The 18,408-nt window shown below is 46.9% G+C and overlaps 1 protein-coding gene across 1 annotated transcript in view; it reads left to right on the forward strand.

Moving 5' to 3' along the window:
- Nucleotides 1–3,064: 3,064 nt before the first annotated feature.
- PARM1 (prostate androgen-regulated mucin-like protein 1) overlaps nucleotides 3,065–18,408 on the forward strand; it is a 57,769-nt gene continuing 42,425 nt past the window's right edge. Inside the window, exon 1 of the mRNA XM_054029642.1 lies at nucleotides 3,065–3,181. Coding sequence (XP_053885617.1) covers nucleotides 3,127–3,181 — 55 coding nt within the window. The 5' untranslated portion in view covers nucleotides 3,065–3,126. The remainder of the gene's footprint in view (nucleotides 3,182–18,408) is intronic.

Here is an 18,408-nt window from a genome sequence, read left to right on the forward strand (position 1 = left end):
AATCTTTTAGCTAAAGAGCCACATTCCCTACATAGTATCAAAGGGGTAGCTGTGTTAGTCTGGATCTGTAAAAGCAGCAAAGAGTCCTGTGGCAGCTTATAGACTAACAGACGTATAGGAGCATGAGCTTTTGTGGGTGAATGTACATGCATCCGAAGAAGTGGGTATTCACACACTGTACTGCTGGTGGGTTTTGCTCACAAGCTGAGGGTCTAACTGAATGCTATATTTGCTGCAAAGCCCTCCAGCCTGGACTTTCACCAGCACACATATAGGTAGGGACACACGCAGCTGCAGTTACATGCAGGCTCTCTGACCAGCCCCTGCATGGGAAGGCTACAGTTAAGGCAGTGGTTCCCAAACTTTAACAACCTGTGAACCTCTTTCACTAAAATGTCAAGTCTCACGAACCTCCTCCTAAAAATGAATGTTTCCAGGGATTTTCTCGTCTACCCTGAGTATAAATTATAAAAGCAGTGAGCTTGGAAATATAACATTTGTTTTTATGACATGCTTATTACACACTATTTATTAATTATTTATCATTACAGTATTTTGATTACATTATGAAAACGGCAACACTCTTCCAAGATCTCACTTTCGTCGCTTGTATCACTTTGAATAAGTCTGTTATAAGACAAGGCTCGTATGTTTCATCAAGGACTATCAGATGTGAAACAACATGAAGGTATTTAAGAAGCCAACTCAAAGACTTCCTCCTACACAAGCATTCAGGTCTTGAGCAGTCCAGGCAAACAACGCACATTACAACAAAGCTTAAACTTGTTCTTCATAATAATTTTAAAAACAATACTAGCTGCCTATTTACTTTTAAAAACAGCAAAAAATATCTACCTCCCTTTCCATTTCTTAGAAGGAGTCTTGAAGTTTAATTCTCCTCAGTGTGATAGCTATGCTTGCTTTGAACTGCTTAGCTCTTGGAAGTCCAGGGGCTCTGGGCTGCTGGCCCCCTGCTGTCCGGGGTGCCTAGGGACAGCTCTGTCCGCCATTAGGGAATTTTTTCCCCGAGAACCCCCTGTAACATTTCGCGAACCCCCAGGGGTTCACGAACCCCAGTTTGGGAACCACTGAGTTAAGGCAACTCCCAGTTTCCCACGTGCACACCCCCTCTGGAGTATAAACCCCAACCCTGCTTTGCCTCCAGCATTTATAATGGTGTTAAATATATAAAAAAAGTGTTTTTAATTCATAAGGGGGGTTGCACTCAGAGGCTTGCTTTGTGAAAGGGGTCACCAGTGAAAAAGTTCCAGAACCCCTGTTCTAGTTTCTCAGATAACTTCCTCTTTCTCGTATTCCTGCTCCTAACCAACAGAGCACAATCATATGCAAATAGAGTGACAACTACCCTGGCAAGATCAATCATCATAATGTTAAATAACATTGGGCTGATAACACTTCCCCGTGGTGTGCCATTTTTAGTATGTATATATATTCGACATAACTTTCCCAACTCAGACCTGCATGGTCCTTTTACTCAAAAATTCTCTAAGCCAGCCATACAAACTTCTCCTTATCCCGAGTGCAATACGCCTTTCCTCCATAGCATGTCATATGCCTTTTCAATATCTAGAAAGGCAGCTCACATGAAACCCTTGTGCTTCAGACTTTTTTGTGTTTCATTTTCTAATTTAGCAATGTTATTAATGGGGCATCTTCCTCTCCTAAAACCACTCTGCACCTTGTCTGTAATGCCATTGTTTTCCAAATAGACAACGAATCGTTCATACACCATTCTTTCCATCATTTAACCCAGACAGTACCTACCTCTTTACAGCCATCCACTTTTGTGGATAGTTCCCTGGGTTGCATACTGGGATTACTACTCCATGTTTCCATCCTACTGGGATCACGCATTTTTCCCACGTAGCATTAAATAATTCAAAGATAACCTTCAAACTGCTTTCGGAGAGATATTTAAACATTATATTACATATCTTATCTTTACCTTGGGATGTATTCTTGATTATATGAATAGCTTTCTCAAGTTCTTGCATACAAAACCATTCATTCAGTATAGTATCTTCATGTTTACTCCAACTACATATTAGATCATGATTCTCTTTAATTAATTATCTTTTAATAATTAATGGTGGAAAACTTCACTTTGGTTTACTCACCCCCCGGAAAGTTTCTGATAAAACTTCTGCTTTCTCATGATCAAGGGGAGCAGTGGGGGCAAAAAAACCTAATTTGTTTCAAGATTGAACTTCATAAGTTTATGGAGGGGATGGTATGAGGAGACTACCTACAATAGCATGATGTAGCCAATCTGCGACTGCTAGCAGCAAATATCTCCGACAGCTGATGATGGGACACTAGAGAGGGAGGACTCCGAGTTAGTACAGAGAATTCTTTCCTAGGTATCTGGCTGGTGGGTTTTGCTCACATGCTGAGGGTCTAACTGAGTGCTAGATTTGAGGTCAGGAAAGAATTTTCCCTTGGGTCAGATTGGAAGAGACCCATAGGGTGGGGGTGGGGGTGGAGTTGGCTTCCTCTGCAGCAAGGAGCACAGGTCACTTTTCAGTCTTTAAATCATGATTACAATAGTAGAGTGTGACTAGGGGGGTGCATTTGCTCACAGGGGACGACTGCTATGGATTACTATACATTAATAAAACATTTAACCCTAAGCATCTGGCGCACTGTGACTTCCTGGAGTCAGTGGTCCCATGAAGTTGTCCAGGGAGCCGGTGCCCGCAGCTAGTTCTCAGCCCAGTCTTGTGGGGTTGGATTGTGAACGCTGTGGGGCAGGGACAGCCTCTCTCCCTGCATTTGTACAGCGCCGAGCGCAATGGGGCCCCGGTCTGTGGCACCCCTGCTAGGCTCTGCTCCAATCCCGGCCCCGGCCCGGCTGCTGGGGGAGCGGGAAGCGCTAGGCACCGGGGTGCAGGGGGGCGAGGTGCTGGGGGAGGGGAGAGCGGGCTCGCTGCGGGGAGAGGGGCCCGGCTCCCCCGCACTGTCCAGCAGAGGCCGCCGCGGGCCGCTCCCCGGGGAAGGCTGGGCGGCGTGGGAGGGGCCGGGCATGGAGCAGACGCGCGGAGGCTGCAGCTGCTGAGTGCGCCCAGCTCTCGCCCGGCTGCTGCTGCTTCTCTCCCGCCGCGGACCATGGTCTGCCCGGCTCGCCTGGCCCTCCTCCTCCGCGTCCTCCTCCTCGCGGCAGGTAAGGGGGCGCCGGGGGCCGAGCGGCGCGGGTCGGTGCCCACCTGCCCGGGGAGGGGCTGCGGGCGAGGGGGGCTGCCCCCCGCCAGGGGTGTGGGTACCATTTCCAGGGGGCGGTGAGAGCCATTGAACCAAACTGCAAACCCTGCATAGAATGGAAACCACTTCAAGCCATCGCTGCTTTAGGAAGAAGCGGCAGCACCCCCCTTTCCAGCCCCGGGCCCCCCTCCTCCCTGTGCCCCCAGGCCCATAGCTTATGGGGGAGTGGGACTAGACTTGCCTGGTATGCCACAGCGAGGAGCTGCAGGGACTCTGACCCCCCCGGTGCCACCCGGGTTCCACCCGGGTGTGTTTTACCCAGACAGTCCGGTTTTTGGCTTCTGTGTCTGGGTGCCATCGCTCTGCCCTCGAAAAACTCAGCCCTCTACCCTTCTCGGCTGGGCCTGGGGCCCAGAGCGAGGAAACCCAGCCGGTGACACCGGGTGCCCGGGCCCGGCAGCAGGTTGATAACACCCATGCCCGGCACCAGGTTGATAACGCCCCTGCCTTGCCCTTCTGATGACCTAAGGGCGGCACTCTAGTCCAGTGACTTGCTTATCTGGGGCTGGGTGTCGTTCAAATAGTGATACACACACTGCAAGCAGGTGAATGGTGTTGATTCGGCACAGTCCAGCTGCAACTCCTTGGACTCCTGGCTGACTCAGCCAAGGTGCTGGGGCCAAGTAGGTGATTGGGCTGCTGAGAGTTTTGTTACCACCAGCTGTGGGTTTTTAGGAAGCTCCGCCGTCCATAATCATCTGATGCATATAGGGTGACCAGATGTCCCGATTTTATAAGGACAGTCCCGATTTTGGGGGCTTTTTCTTATATAGGCTCCTATTTTCCCCCAGCCCCCTCCTGATTTTTCACATTTGCTATCTGGTCACCCTAGATGCATAAGTGGAAGCAGCGGGACTGAAGGGGACAGCGGGGATGCACTTAGAACTGGACTCTGGAGGGGACGGGTTAGGGATGATTCTGACCTGCCTCTGGTGGTCCTGGGGAGTGCTACTGATTATCCCAACTTTATACACTACCTGGTGAATTCACTTTGCCAATGCAAAGCATACCTGTCGACTTCCCTTTGTTGCGTATTCATCTATTAATAAAATCAGAACCTCATAGAGAGTTATACATAAGGCCAGAAGGCACCATTGTGATTATCCAGTCTGACCTCCTGTATAACACATGCTATAGAACTGCCCCCAAATAATTCCGAATATATCTTTTATAAGCGCATCCAATCTTGATTTACAAATTGTCAGTGATGGAGAATCTACAGCTCCTCTGATGCAACTGCGTTTTAGATGCCTAGAGAGCCCTTTTAACATCGGAAATGTGAAACTTGCATGCTGACGATAGGATCTGGTTTTAGAGGGGTGATTATTACTTTACCCACACAGCAAGAATGAATTATTACTTACTGGACTGCGGTTTTACAGTTGAGCTTCTGTAATCCATCAGTAAACAATGGGCTATATTTATACTAGGAAATGAACATTGTAATGGTGAAAACGTAGGTAGGTATGTGACCCATACATCTAGCCACTGCTACTTTAGGAAGAAGCAAAAGTGAAACATATCGTTTGTCTAGTTCAGCATTTGTGGCTTTTTAAAAAAACAACACAAATGTCAGAGAAAAACACTACAATATACTTTATAATTGCTTCAATCCGCTTAAAAAAATTTCAGGTTTTCAACCATAGTTAGCAGAAATCTCTCCCATTCATAATAGTTCCCAAAATGTCACATTCTGTTTGCTGGTAAAGATTTGTCTTCCTATTGGAGGAGTACAGACCCGATTTAAGAAGAAACAGTCTGATATTCTTCTGTTATGTAGTTTTACAGCCCTTGCAGTCTGTCCATGAGAGAGAGTTCTTTTCCTAGCGGTATGATAGTAGTCACTGTAAAAGGGATGGGGAGGGGGGTGTTTGAAAAATGACCTTGCATGGAAGACGAAGACAAAAGGGGGGTGGGGAAGAGAGCTAGGTATTAAGCACTAAGTCATATGGCTGAGAGCTGTTGTTGTTTTTTTACAGTACTTGCTAGCAGAGAGAGGCCTGAACAAAACCGCCCCTGAATTCTGGGGAAATAAAGTCCAACCACAAAGTTTACGATTGGAGCCATTCTGAGAACGCTGCCAGACACTGCTGTTCAGACCCTTCCCTATTAACTGGTACTGGCTGCATGCGGCTGGTGGGTCCTCCTCAGCTTGGATTTCCCCATCCCTTTCCCACAGGTGCCTCTGTGATGCTGCTGACCCAAGCCTTTCGTCACCCCTTCGCCCTAGACTTGGCAGAGCTCTCGCTGTGCAGTTGGAGTCAGGGCCAGGTGACTGGAGGAGTGAGCGATGGGTGGGAATGCACCATCTCAAACCCTGTAGGGACCTTGCCAAGCTAAGTGGAGTTCCTGTTAACATAGCCCCAGTGAAGCTAAGCTGCTATGGAGCAGGTGAGCCATCAGAATCAGGGGTCACCTAAAAAGGGACACCTCTGTCCTAATAAGGTTACTGGACACTTGTGCAGTACTTAATGTTTTTACAGTGGCTTGAGACACTCCAGTAAGTCTCAACAGTCCCGTGAAGCGGATAGGTCTGACTTACCAGTACTACAGTTATTTGTGTGGCACCATAAATGTATATGGTGCTTTACAGCAGACTAAGGGCCATACTCTGCCTCCATTGCAGTCAATAGGAGCAGGACAGGGCCTCATGACACATTTACCATCTTGGAGGGGAAGAATGCGGTCGCCTTTTGTTCCTCCACCACCACTGTCTCCCCTCTGGCATCAAAACCTTGTAGGTCAGCTCCCCAATGAAGGAGAAATCAGTACCACTGAGTCATGGGCTGAAATCCCAGGAAGAAAGGATTGCCTGCATGCTGCCTGATCACCTCTGTTCCAAGACAGGTGCATATGTGTAAATTACATGCACACAAAAAACTATGTTAAGAGAACATTAAGGGTACAGTGTCGAGCATTCAAAAGTCAGGAAATCCCACGGGACCCTTGTCTCATTCAGCGCACATAATGGATAGCATTCACTCACAACTATTCTCTATTTTGTCTTCTCCTTGTTCACTGTGTGGCCCCAGGCCTTAATTTATTGCATCATCATTGCTCTGAAGCCAGTTCTTAATTTACACATGGGCTTTTCTATGGTGCTCATCTCTACAGAGCTTCATAAATATTAATCAGTTTTTAAAACATCCGTGTGATATGAGGGGGTATCTTCCCCATTTTATACATGGGAATCAGAGACACGATTTAAGGTCAAAACTATCCACTAACTTTGGGTGCCCAGTTTCAGGTGCCTAGGACCTGATTTTTCAGAGAACGTAGCATTATACAGCACTTTATCTGTTCAAAGAACATGCTCCCATTGACTGCGGTTGCTCAGCAATGTTCTCTCTAATTTTTTTACATGTATGTGCGGAATGAATTTTATGTGCATCGATATGGAGGTGATGTGTGGTGTGGGTAGGACCGAGGGGTTTGGCGTGTGGGAGGGGGCTCAGGGCCAGGGCAGAGGGTTGGAGTGCAGGGAGGAGTGACGGCGCTGGCTAGGAGCGCGGGCTGTGGGGTGGGGCTGAGGCTGGGGCTGAGGGGTTTGGTGTGCAGGCTGCCCCAGGGAGAGAGGACTCCCTCCAGCCCTCTCTCGCCGCAGCAGCCCTAGGCCTGGGGAGAGCATCTCTCCCCACTGGTGCAGCTCTGGAGCTGGTGGCCAGGGGAGAGGTGCCTGTCCCCAGCTGTGGCAGCTATGGGGGGGGAGAGATGCCTCTCCCCCCACGCAGCCCTTGATAGCCTGCTGCGTGGCCGCACAGCTTAGAGGGAACTTAGTTGCTCAGCACTTTTAATAATCAGACCCCAGAATCTCAAGTGCTCCCTTGTACAGTCACGCCTCCGAGCAAAGTTACTCCAGGCAATGTCCACTGACTCCCTAGATGCCTTTGATGAACAGTGGGCACTGCCAGGGGCTCTCTGCAAAATGTCCCCTTGTGTTCACCTGATTTTTGCCCTGTGACCGTCATTCCTGTCTCAGTTTTTTCACTTGTCCTCCATAGTTGCTTGTAGCCCTGGTCCACTGGCCCCTTCCCCCAGCCAAGGGAGGGCCTTTAGCTATAGGCGGACTTAGGCCCACTGTTTTCCCTGGACCTACTATAGGTTCTGGAGTCAAGTATCAGGGGGTAGCCATGTTAGTCTGTATCTACAAAAACAACAAGGAGTCTGGTGGCACCTTAAAGACTAACAGATTTATTTGGGCATAAGCTTTCGTGGGTAAAAACCTCACTGCTTCGGATGCATCCGAAGAAGTGAGGTTTTTACCCACGAAAGTTTATGCCCAAATAAATCTGTTAGTCTTTAAGGTGCCACCAGACTCCTTGTTATTGTTTTTATAGGTTCTGGAGTAACTGAGAGAAGTAGTAGGTTGTTACCTTCTGTATGGACCAGAGGGGGATGAGATAGTTTCACAGATATTTGCTGACAGCAAAGGAGGGGTGAGACTCAGGGATCTTGGGTTCCATTCCTGGCTCTGAAGGGAAGTGTGCTGTAATGGGCACAGATTCTTCTGTCCATTTCCCCCAAACGTGACTTTTTTTGCCCTGTCCCCTCCTACCTGTCTCTGTCATGTTATCCCTGCTGTCTCATCCCATCCCAGTCACCTGGCCAGTAGCAGTCTCCGCCCCACTCAGCCTTCTCATCTGCATCCTTGCCCAGCCATTCCTGCATCTTCCACCAGCCAGTCCCAGTCTCCGCTCCCCATCCTCCAGTCTCAGACTTTCCTGCCCCAGGCACCTAGTTTCAATCTGCTCCCCCTGCCCCTCGAAGTCCAGCTCTTGTCCCCTCTACATTCAAATCAAACAGCTTCTTCCTCCATGCTGCCTGGGGGGGGAGGTTGGGAAGTCCTTGAGAGCACAGGCGAGATTCTCCCTGCTCTCAGTACAAGTGCTTGGAGCCTGCTGGGAGAGGGACGGCAAAGCAGGTGCCTGCCCTCTAGCCCTTCAACACAAGGACATGGTATACATTTGTCAGGTTGTAGTGAAAAGGGCAAAGCATCCTTGCCCAGTCCTTGTGCAAGGGCTTTTGCATCAGAGCAGCGTCACAGCTGGGGGAGTTCCATTGACTTCCATGGGACCCTCCTGTCTGTAAAGCTACTCACGTGCAGAAACATTGTCAGGATCAATCCCACAGTGGGACATTTCCACACAATACCGACATCAGTTAATCCTCAGTGTTCCGGTGAGCTGGGGGAGTATTAGCCACATTTCACTGATAATGTCCTGGCTTTTACAAAGCCTTTATTTGAAGTGAAGTTATGGTATGATGTATAGATTTGCCCAACCCCTAAGAGTCAGGACAAAAAACTTTGCTATTGTTCCCAGCAGGCAGTTAGTAACAGAAAATGGCTGTAGAGTTTAAAGCAAAGGACCATTTTACAGGAGATAGGCAGCCCCCTTATTAGTGACTGCTGAGACTGGAAATTCAGCCCTAAAGTTACACAGCTCAGTTTCAAACGTGGTTGCTACCTGGGTGGTGTTATCACTTCTTCCCTGCTGCACAAAAACACTTAGCAAGCTTGGCTTGACTGAATTACTAATTCAGAAACCCAGTAATTCTTTCAAACATCAGTCTCCCCACACTCCTCAAAGAGGACAACGGCTTTCAGTGTTGCACTAAGACTTCAGTACATTTACCAAATACGCTACAATGATTCACACTTCGTAGTAAGGGTACATATAGTCTTATAAAGGGTTTAAGGATTAGATATCTAATGGGTAAAAGTCCAACAGATTGCTTATAACCACGTCGAACCTTCTACTGACATGCTTACAGCTATCTATAACATGTACTGCTCATGTCTGACATGCTTATAGCATCATTAACCCTTTTAAAGACGGCTTATAAAAGTACACATAATATAAAGTGTGACCAAGTACATTGTCAGAAAAAGTGAACAAGTCCAGCTTGTGAGGAAATACTTTGTCGGGGTTAATACTGTATTTGTTTACTTGCAAAATTCAGTATGCAGGTATAAAGCAGCGTCTCAACTCTGTTTCATGGAGCGTGTAGACTTGGGTGCCTTTTCCGTGCAGAAGGATACGGGAACTCTAAGTACTGTCTGCATGGGTTTTATAATACAATAGCTGCAGAACTTGTAAACGGTATTGACTTTTATATACATAGATAATTGCGAGCCTCTTACTTTGTTTCTAGGCATAGTCAAAACTAGCATTAAAAAAATATTTAGTGTTAAATTTTGGCTGCTTCTCCACACCACAGCACTAACATGAATGCAACAATTCGCTATAACTTCTCAGTGGAATGTCCTGTCAGATGTTGGCTTTGATGTCGCAAGTGTCCACCCCTGTGTTGGTGTGGCACTACTTTGGAACAAACACTTACTCACTGGTACTACTTCCACCAAACTTAGCAAGGTCAAGGAAGAACCACATTTGTTGTCATTTCTAACTCAAAACTTAGAGTTGAGTGGAACTTGATGAAATCTGAAAGCCAGCAGCAACTGTGCACCGCATATTTTGAACCCGTTGTATTTGTGTTTACATATGTTCACATAATTGTAGGTAGATTTACAAACATTTCTGTCAGAGGTGCAGCAGCGCCTAATTAAGGTTGTACAATTGTTTCCATTCTAAGGTTTCATTTTTAGTTGCTTGTAATTTTTTCAGTCTCTGTTTTAAATTTGGCAGGTTTGTTTTCAGTCCAGGAGTGAACTTTGTTTGGAAAGTTTAAGCCCAAACAATTAATTGGTTGCTGCTGCCGCTGTCACCTTTTGTTTGTTTTTGAGAACGAGGAAAATTGGAGCAGGGGAAGAATACACATTTCTCATTCCTCCAAAAAAAAAAAAAAAAAAAAAATTCAGAAGAGATCTTTTTTAAAAGTGGCAGGGACAGAAGCTTGATATTTTGTCAGGGAAATGGACAGAAATGTGCTTTTCAGGAGTTATTTAAAAATCAAATATCAGATTGATGGGAGTACCCCTTCATCACTCATCATGTATTCATTCTGTCAGTTCCTCAACCAAACAGTGTTTTCAACTCTTGGTTTACAAAGTGGGCAGGCAGCCTGGTAGGCATTTATCAGCCTTGCCACCAACTGCATCTGGCTCCAAACTGTCTAGTTGATTTATTCAACCAGGCATTTTACAGGTGTTGAGTAGAAGGGGAAGTCTCTGAGAAACAGGTTCATGGAAGGAAGGCATGGATCATCAAAGGGCTGCTGGGTCAGGCAGATCACTTCCTCCATTCTCAATACTTCCCCACCATGATCCACTTTTCAAAGACGGGTGGTTGCAGGATACACTAGTTTGCAGCTGCTATAATCCAGGCAGCCAGGAGAGGATGCAATGTTCTACTGGATGTGGTCTACCCCTACACGTGCCACAGCGGAGTCAATAGGTCCTTTCTTGATGTTTGGCTTCATTTAGTTACACCCAGTGGGATGAGAGTCACGTTCAGAGAGTTGGGCTTTTAACCCCAAGAGCTACCGTAGGCTCTCCTGCTATCCCACTTCAGCATTGGTCCTGTGAGACCTTGTGCAGAATATAACCCATAGCAAAAGATTGCAGCGGTCTCACACTCATGAGAGGCGGTTGTGTGAGAGTATGGGTAAAGTTAAGTGCAGGGATCGCTCCATGCACTGAATAGAGGGAATTTTCAGGCCCTTTGCATGCCTGCTTCCATCCTGGTGAAAATGCAGGGTAAGAGAGAGCGGAGTGTGGGCAGAGATAGGAGCCTCTGGTCTTCAGTAGCGTCCTCCTGCAAATGGAAGCACTTAGTGATACACTCCTGCTTGGCCTCACTCCAAACTAGGCAAGGATAACTTGGAAGCTGTGCTACAGCACTCTTGCCACAATACCAGGACCCCTTCTGCTCCCTTTTCCTGCTAATTGCGATGCACCATGTCCTTATATTTGTAACATAACACACATGCCATGTACGGGAGCAGGCCCTTCATAAAAGGGGGTTCAGCTGGCTACGGAGCCAAATCCCGCTCCCCTTCTGCACATATCGTATCCCAGTGCCTTCACTAGACGTGTTCTAGCAAAGCCGCCAGGTTTGGCGCGTTGTTATTCTGTCGGCAGTACGCCACCACGTTACTAATGTGCACTCCTCCTTGTGACCTATATCAAGGTGTCTGAACAGATTCCTTTGGGTAAGTTAGAGGTTTCCTGGCCTAATCACATCTGTAGTCTACCCTTAGATTTAAGCAATGCTGCACGTTCTCCCAGCTGGGTGCTTCTCCCTCTGCTCCTCGTTTTCTCTGTGCTACAAGCGTTGACTTAGGCAGGCTTAGTGGGGCTTGGCCACTGCGATGCTTTCCCACTGGCTGCGTTTTGTGCTCCAGAATCAAAACTCGCTTCTTTGCAAAGAAATGAATCTCTTTAACCTGAACGGGCGCCAAGATCACCTCCAAAATATGAAACAAGCTCAGTTCAGCGACCTTTGCCTGTTACACTAATGCCAACTACCCCAGTCCATGACAATAAGGGGTTGACTCTGAAGCCCCGAGATTATACCGTAGAAGTCAGTGTTGTTAATTCATTGCCGATAAACGCATACAGGGAGGATCGTGTTACGAAAAGCTGTCCCTTCTACTGAGTGTGCTGTCGTTGTGTGTGTCAGTGAAGTGGGAGGAGTATGAGCGCCACCCTTTTAATTTTCAATTCAGCACCTGGGTAACGTGAGTCACTGGAGAAGCAGGCCCGCCTGTTGCTGCCTGTGCTGTCTGAAATCTGTTCGGAACCACGTTGCCTGTCACTGCCACCTATCAAGATTCCAGGCTGACACTGTGGTTGCTGTTCTCACGCACTGAAACTGTGGGTGGTTTATGAGAATCAAATGTAGGTCAGCAAAATAAACCCAGCTGGCTAGCTCCACTCGGGGCTCAATTCTGCTTCCACTGAAGTCAATGGGAGTTTTGCCGTCCACTGCCTTGGGAGCAGGATCAAGCTCCCTGTTTGTTTTTTAAGTGCTCTAAATCCACTGCTCAGTTAATTGCATCCCACATTGCTAGAGCTAAGCCTAGAAAAAGACAACCTGGGGATGGGCTCTAACCATGAAGCAGTGGTGGGCAACCTGCGGCTCCCGGGCCGCACGCGGCCCGTCAGGGTAATCCGCTGGGGGGCCATGAGACAGTTTGTTTACATTGACCATCCTCAGCTCCCCATGGCCGCAGTTCGCCGTTCCCGGCCCATGGGAGCGGCACAGGGTGGCCGCCATTTCCTGCAGCTCCCATTGGCTGGGAATGGCAAACCATGGCCATTGGGAGCTGCAGACGGTCAATGTAAACAAACGGTCTTGCAGCCCCCCCAGCGGATTACCCTGACGGGCCGCATGTGGTCTGCAGGCTGTAGGTTTCCCACCACTGCCAGGAAGCCTATAACTTGGAGGCAGTGCCATTACCTGTTTTTATAGTGAGATTAGCGCAGAGAAAGTTGGCTCAGCCAGTGAGTTTAATCAGCAGGACCCAATACTCAGAGCGGCTGCCGGTTAGCCCAAGCCTGCTTGTAGGCAATGCTGTACAATGTAGCATACCTCACTTTACTGTTCTGAATAATGGCATAAGTGTGAGCTTTGTTCTTGTTCCACAACAATGCTTCCTTCGCTTTGGCCATCCAGTACCATATTACCTTAGGGATTGTTATATCCTCCTTTCATGGAGCACATCCAGTTGCCTTTTGAAAAATACGTTATATGCAGAGGTGCTGGAACTAGGGGTGCTCCCGCACCCCAAGGCATGAAGTGGTTTCCATCATATTCAGGGTTTACAGTTTGGTTCAATGGCTCTCAGCACCCCCACTCTACAAATTGTTCCAGCCCCCCTGGTTATACAACCGTGTTTAGAAGAAAAGCACCACTGGCTTGCATAGCAGTTGTAAGTGTGTTATAAGGAACATCGAAAATACACTGTACTTGTTTGGTTCTCTGCTGTGTAGGGCCCTGTAGAAGCATGTGAATAACTGTGGAGGAGGAAGGTGTGTGCCTAGATTATTGTGGTGATTACAGTGCCGCTGGTGCTTGTTTGCAGATACCATTGAAGTTCTAGCAATCCTAGAGGTAGCATTACAGTGAGTCCTTAATGTGGCCACATTTCAGAGAGAACCCACTCCAATGCCTACTGAAAACCGTGAGAATCCGATTACCTTTAATAGGCTCAATGGGGCTTATAAGGGGCTCAATTCTTTGCCACATTCCACTGCTGGGAATCCAGGCTGTGGGGTAAAGTCCAGCAAGGGGAATTGTCAGTGGTGAAAAGGATCTGCAACTCCCATGCTGCCAGGAAGCCCCAAGGCAGCTAGGGGAGACTTCCCCAGGGCCCCCGTGCTCGTCAATAGTCCCCCGGAGTATCCAGCAGCAGGCACGCTCACAGGGAACTCCGGCTGTAAATGGAAGCAGTGTACCTAAGGCAGAGCACGAGCTGCCCTCTGTAGAGGTGAACCTCCCTGGGCTCGGCCCACCCCGCCAGTGTGCAGACAGGGAAATCAGCTGCAGCTATTGGAGCAGGGTTGAAGCTCGCCACCCCCCTGTGTTTTGTATTTGTTTCCTATTGAGAAGGAGGGTGTCATTAATACACGAACAGCTCACATGCATGAGGCACCATTGAATCTGTCCAATTGTGCAAGGCTCGTAGTAAAGAAACATAGGAGCTGATCTTGCAAACGTTTTCTACCAGGCATAATGCTCATTACCCTGAATGAGTCCTAGTAAGTGGAACTGCATCGAACTCAATGGCATTCCTCACAGTCCAGAAGTAAACGGTGCAAAGGGAACAGTCTGTTCAAGAACTACTAATAGCACTAGGACCTGCCCAAGACTTTGGACTACCCGACATCTGTGTGCCAGTTTTCCCTCTAGGTGCCAGTCAGGTATTTATTGACTACAGAATTTGCTTGCCAGGTTTAAAATCCACTAGCAGGCCATAACAGAGCACTCCCACTCCGTGACTTCCCAGCTCTGTAGCAGGGTTCACCTCTAGCACTTCAGCTTGCTCCCCGCATCTGTTACAGACAGCTCACTGACTCAGGACATCAGATAAGTTAATTATCTTAATACGGAGAAAGCACTTCTACCCTAACTACATAAGGCCTGAATCTACCTGCACTACGCACCTGTGTGACTGTTTGCAGGAGTGAGCCTTAATTCTGCAAGATTTTTGTTGTTGTTAACACAGAAGCATTGTTGTTGAGCGAGAATGACTTATGCCATACTCTAACTTGGTTCCCCTTATAGTAAAATAGATGGATGCCAGTGGGTTTTTTAACACATTAACACACAATGCCTCTTCTTTGGAAAATTCTTACAGTGTAATTGGCTCAACAATAATTCATGGTTATTGAAAATTAATTACTCCCATTTTAATGGTGGAAGACAGTGGGTCACAATCTCAAAGTATAGACTTGACTTCTGGAATCCTCCCATTGGAAATTGGCTCTAATAAGTACAAAGGCCAACAGAGTAATCCAGACTAAAGTGTTGTGAATCTCAACCTTGCTTTAGAAAATAAAATACTCAAAAGGAACAGTAAGTCTCTCAGGTGCTTTCTAGTTTAACCCCAAAATTGCTACACAAAAAGAATCGCCTCTTTTTTTTCTTCTTAGCCTAATTCATTAACCAAAAGACTCCTGTGATATATTGTGCCTGCTCAATCTTTGAAGTTTTAAACAACAACGAGGACATTACTTTGGAGGAGGAAGAGGACACTAAAGTTTGCACTGAGCAGAATGAGAAAGTTTTCAAATGATCCCATTTCTCCATTGGAGAGGGGAAGCAGAAGGCCTTCATTAGACCATTTCTATCTTTGAAACTAAAAGAACTTTTGTCTCTGCCATTACTTCTCTCCCAAAGCGTTAGCCCTCGTAGCTTTGAATATTCTTTACCTCAGATTTTACAGTCCAACAGCTGGTGGTGTTCTTGATCCAGCAGCTGTTAATTTTTAATTTACTGGTATTTTTTTTACCTAACATTCAAAGCGATAACACTTCACATATGTTTGGAGACCAACCAATCTGGAACGAAGAACTGGAAGGGACCTCCTGAGTCATCAAGTCCAGTCGCCTGCTATCGCACACAACCCCATCATATAATCCCCTTCATGAACGTAGCAAGCTACAGCTTAACACTGGTTAGGTTGTTTGCCCCCACACCTGCTCTGTAGAGGCTGTTTCAGAACCTCACTCCTCTGATGGTTAGAAACCTTCTAATTTCCAGCCTACGCAGGGGTGGGCCACCTGGGTGGTCAGGGGGGTGCTGTATAGCTGGTGTAGAGTTACAAGCTACTCTGGGCTAGCAGGGGAGCTCCATGTAGGGCAGCACCCAGATTTCTCCCTGCTTCCTCCTAGTGGAGGGGGAGGTGAGCAGTGAAGCAGATACTGTTCCTCCACCCCACCCCCCAGGGGGTTGTAAGTGGGGGGGAGTGAGGAGTAACACCAAGTGCTCTGTGCATCCAGGTCACTTTCCCCATGTGGCTGCAGGAGGGGGGTGCGGTTTAGGGGTAGGGGTGCAGGGGCTAAGACGGCACAATGCAGTGGTTCGGAGTGAAGGGGGGATTCTGGGGAGCCCATGAGTACCAGGGGCGGCACCCACACAGGCCTGGGGCAATGGGGGGCACCCATGAGGTCTGGGGCACCAATTTTCCCTAAGGTCGGCCCTGAGCCTACATTTGTTCACGGCCAGTTTATATGTTGTCCTTTAGTTTAAATAACTCTTCTCCCTCCTTGGTGCCACTAGCTACCGAATTATTTCCTCTTATGGTTACAAGAGCTGCTGAAATCCCTGTGGGATAAACATGTGTTTTAATTATTCAGACCATTTTGGCTTGTAAAGGCAAGAGAGACTTTTAAGAAATGTAACAAGTCCAGCATCTCAAGAGAGCTCTTCATTGGGGAGGAAAATCATCATTGGAGAACGACTTGATGCTGTAAACAATCTGTCTTAATGAGAGCAGAGTTCATGCTGAGATAAAGGGTTACAAAATGAGCCAGCAGCCTCATTATGTTCAAAAATCAACTTAAGCCATTGTGTTGCTGGCATATAGCGCTGTGACAGGATGCCAGATCTCAGCACGCAGGAGGCTGGAAAGTTCACCGTTAATAGGGTGGCTTTTCACACTGTCCCCTTATCAGAAGTTTCTGGCTGTGTAGGGGACACAGTGACCAGCAACTGCACATTTCTCCAACTTTCAGGAAAATCCTTAAGAATACGACGATCTTTTGAGGACGAGATGTATGCTTTTGCTGGAACAGCAGTTCCTGAACATATACCATCCGTTCTCCATTGTCTGAAGTCCAGTGTGATTTCAGATAGAAGTATCTGTATAACAATAGCTAGAAAAAGGAAAGAGACATTTAGAGCTAAGGCACAAACATTCACTTTATGTTTGCAAGGAGGAGACTGGATGGCTTAGCCATGATTGCTTGTGAGATTCTAACTTCAGTACTTGATTTACTCAGTGAAATGTGGTTGCGGTGTTCCATATTGCAAAGCTGAATTTAGCTTAGTCTGCTCTTACTGGAAAATAGCCAGAGTTTGTGTTACTTATTGTGGGAGCAGCCTGGCTTGGTTTACTCTTCGTGTACAGTAGGTTGTTTACAAAGCAGTGCATGTGGAAAGTTGGTGATTTCAGACAGTCTAGCAGAGAAGAGCTAAAGGACAGCTCTTTAGTTTCTGCAGTAGGTGGGATGCTGCTTGACCTTCATGATTGCAAGTAAACCACATTAGATTAGGTTTTGTTGTGCAAACATATGAGTGGAAAACAAACTGAGGTCTTTTCTGGGGTCTCACCCTTATTTACTTTTCAAGTCAAGAGCTTAGCTGGTGGTCAAATAGGTCTTTGCTATTTGAAAGCTGAGACTGTTCTATTGTGGAAACTTTATCCTTTCATCTGATCTAGTCAATCTGGGGGCATGAGTAGGTGGTGAGTTGATGTGAGGTGTATGGTTACAGATTTTTGTCATAATCCAGTCATAAAGCATTCAAGAATGACTCAGAAAAAATTGTCCATATCTTTGAAAGAGTTGGCAGCAGTGGACCATTTAGATACAGCAGCCATCTGCTCTTGTTTAAAAAACTGACTTTGCAATTGCAACGTTTGAGATAATAGTGTGAACCAAAACAACAAGGAGTCTGGTGGCACCTTAAAGACTAACAGATTTATTTGGGCATAAGCTTTCGTGAGTAAAAACCTCACTTCTTCGGATGCATAGTGTGAACCAGCGAGCCCCTCAATGCCAACTGGCAGAGGGTAACATAACTCCTATCAGGTCTGACATACTCCTTGCCCCAATTCACTATGGTCATATTCTGCATCTAAAAGGTATCATGTAAGGGATCATAAACTGCCAAATATTATGGTGTAGTGTATGTATGGGTGATATATGAACAAATATAAATGTGCTGGAAATATGTTCTTAAAATGTGTTTGTCAGGCAAGGCTCAAGTCACCCCGCCCTAGACAAAGGAACATGGTTCCTCCTGTTTGGAGGGGTCTCCAGTGTGAATTGAGCAAGGAGAGACAATGAAATTATATTTACATGAAGAGTAGACAAAACAGTCCGGCAAATCACTGTGGAAGATGGCCACTTAACACTCTCAATGGGGGGATGGAAATGGCAGCGCCAGGAAACTTTCCTGCCTCCTGAAACGAGGTCATTGAACTTTGGAAGATCTAAGCAAGGACAGAAACCCATGATGGCATCCGTAAAACAAGAGGCCAGAGCTCTTGTACATCTGAGCAAAGCGACCCCTTTCAATCAAGAGAGTTGAAAGCCTCTGAAACTGAATATAGGTGAGAAACCGGCTTCAACCAAGACTGTAACTTGCTGAAGTTAAATTTAGTCACTAGAATCCATGTTTAGTTTGTAACTTTTCACCTTTCCCTCTGATTAGAAATCACTTCATCCTATAGTCTTAGCCTAAAAATAAGTTTAACAACAACGTCTTCACTGTGGACCTTACAGTGGCACAGCTGTACTGTCTCCCTTGTAGCCACTCTCCTGCTGGCATAATTAAACCACCCCCAAAGAGCAGCATTAGCTGTGTCGGCAGGAGAGCGTCTCCTGCCAACGTAGCGCCGTCCACACCAGTGCTTTTGCCAGTGAAACTTATGTCGGTCAGGGGGTGGTTTTTTCACACCTCTGACTGACAACAGTGGTAGTGTAGACAAAGCCTTGCA

Source organism: Malaclemys terrapin, chromosome 5 (genome assembly GCF_027887155.1).
Source record: "Malaclemys terrapin pileata isolate rMalTer1 chromosome 5, rMalTer1.hap1, whole genome shotgun sequence".
NCBI lineage: Eukaryota > Metazoa > Chordata > Testudines > Emydidae > Malaclemys > Malaclemys terrapin.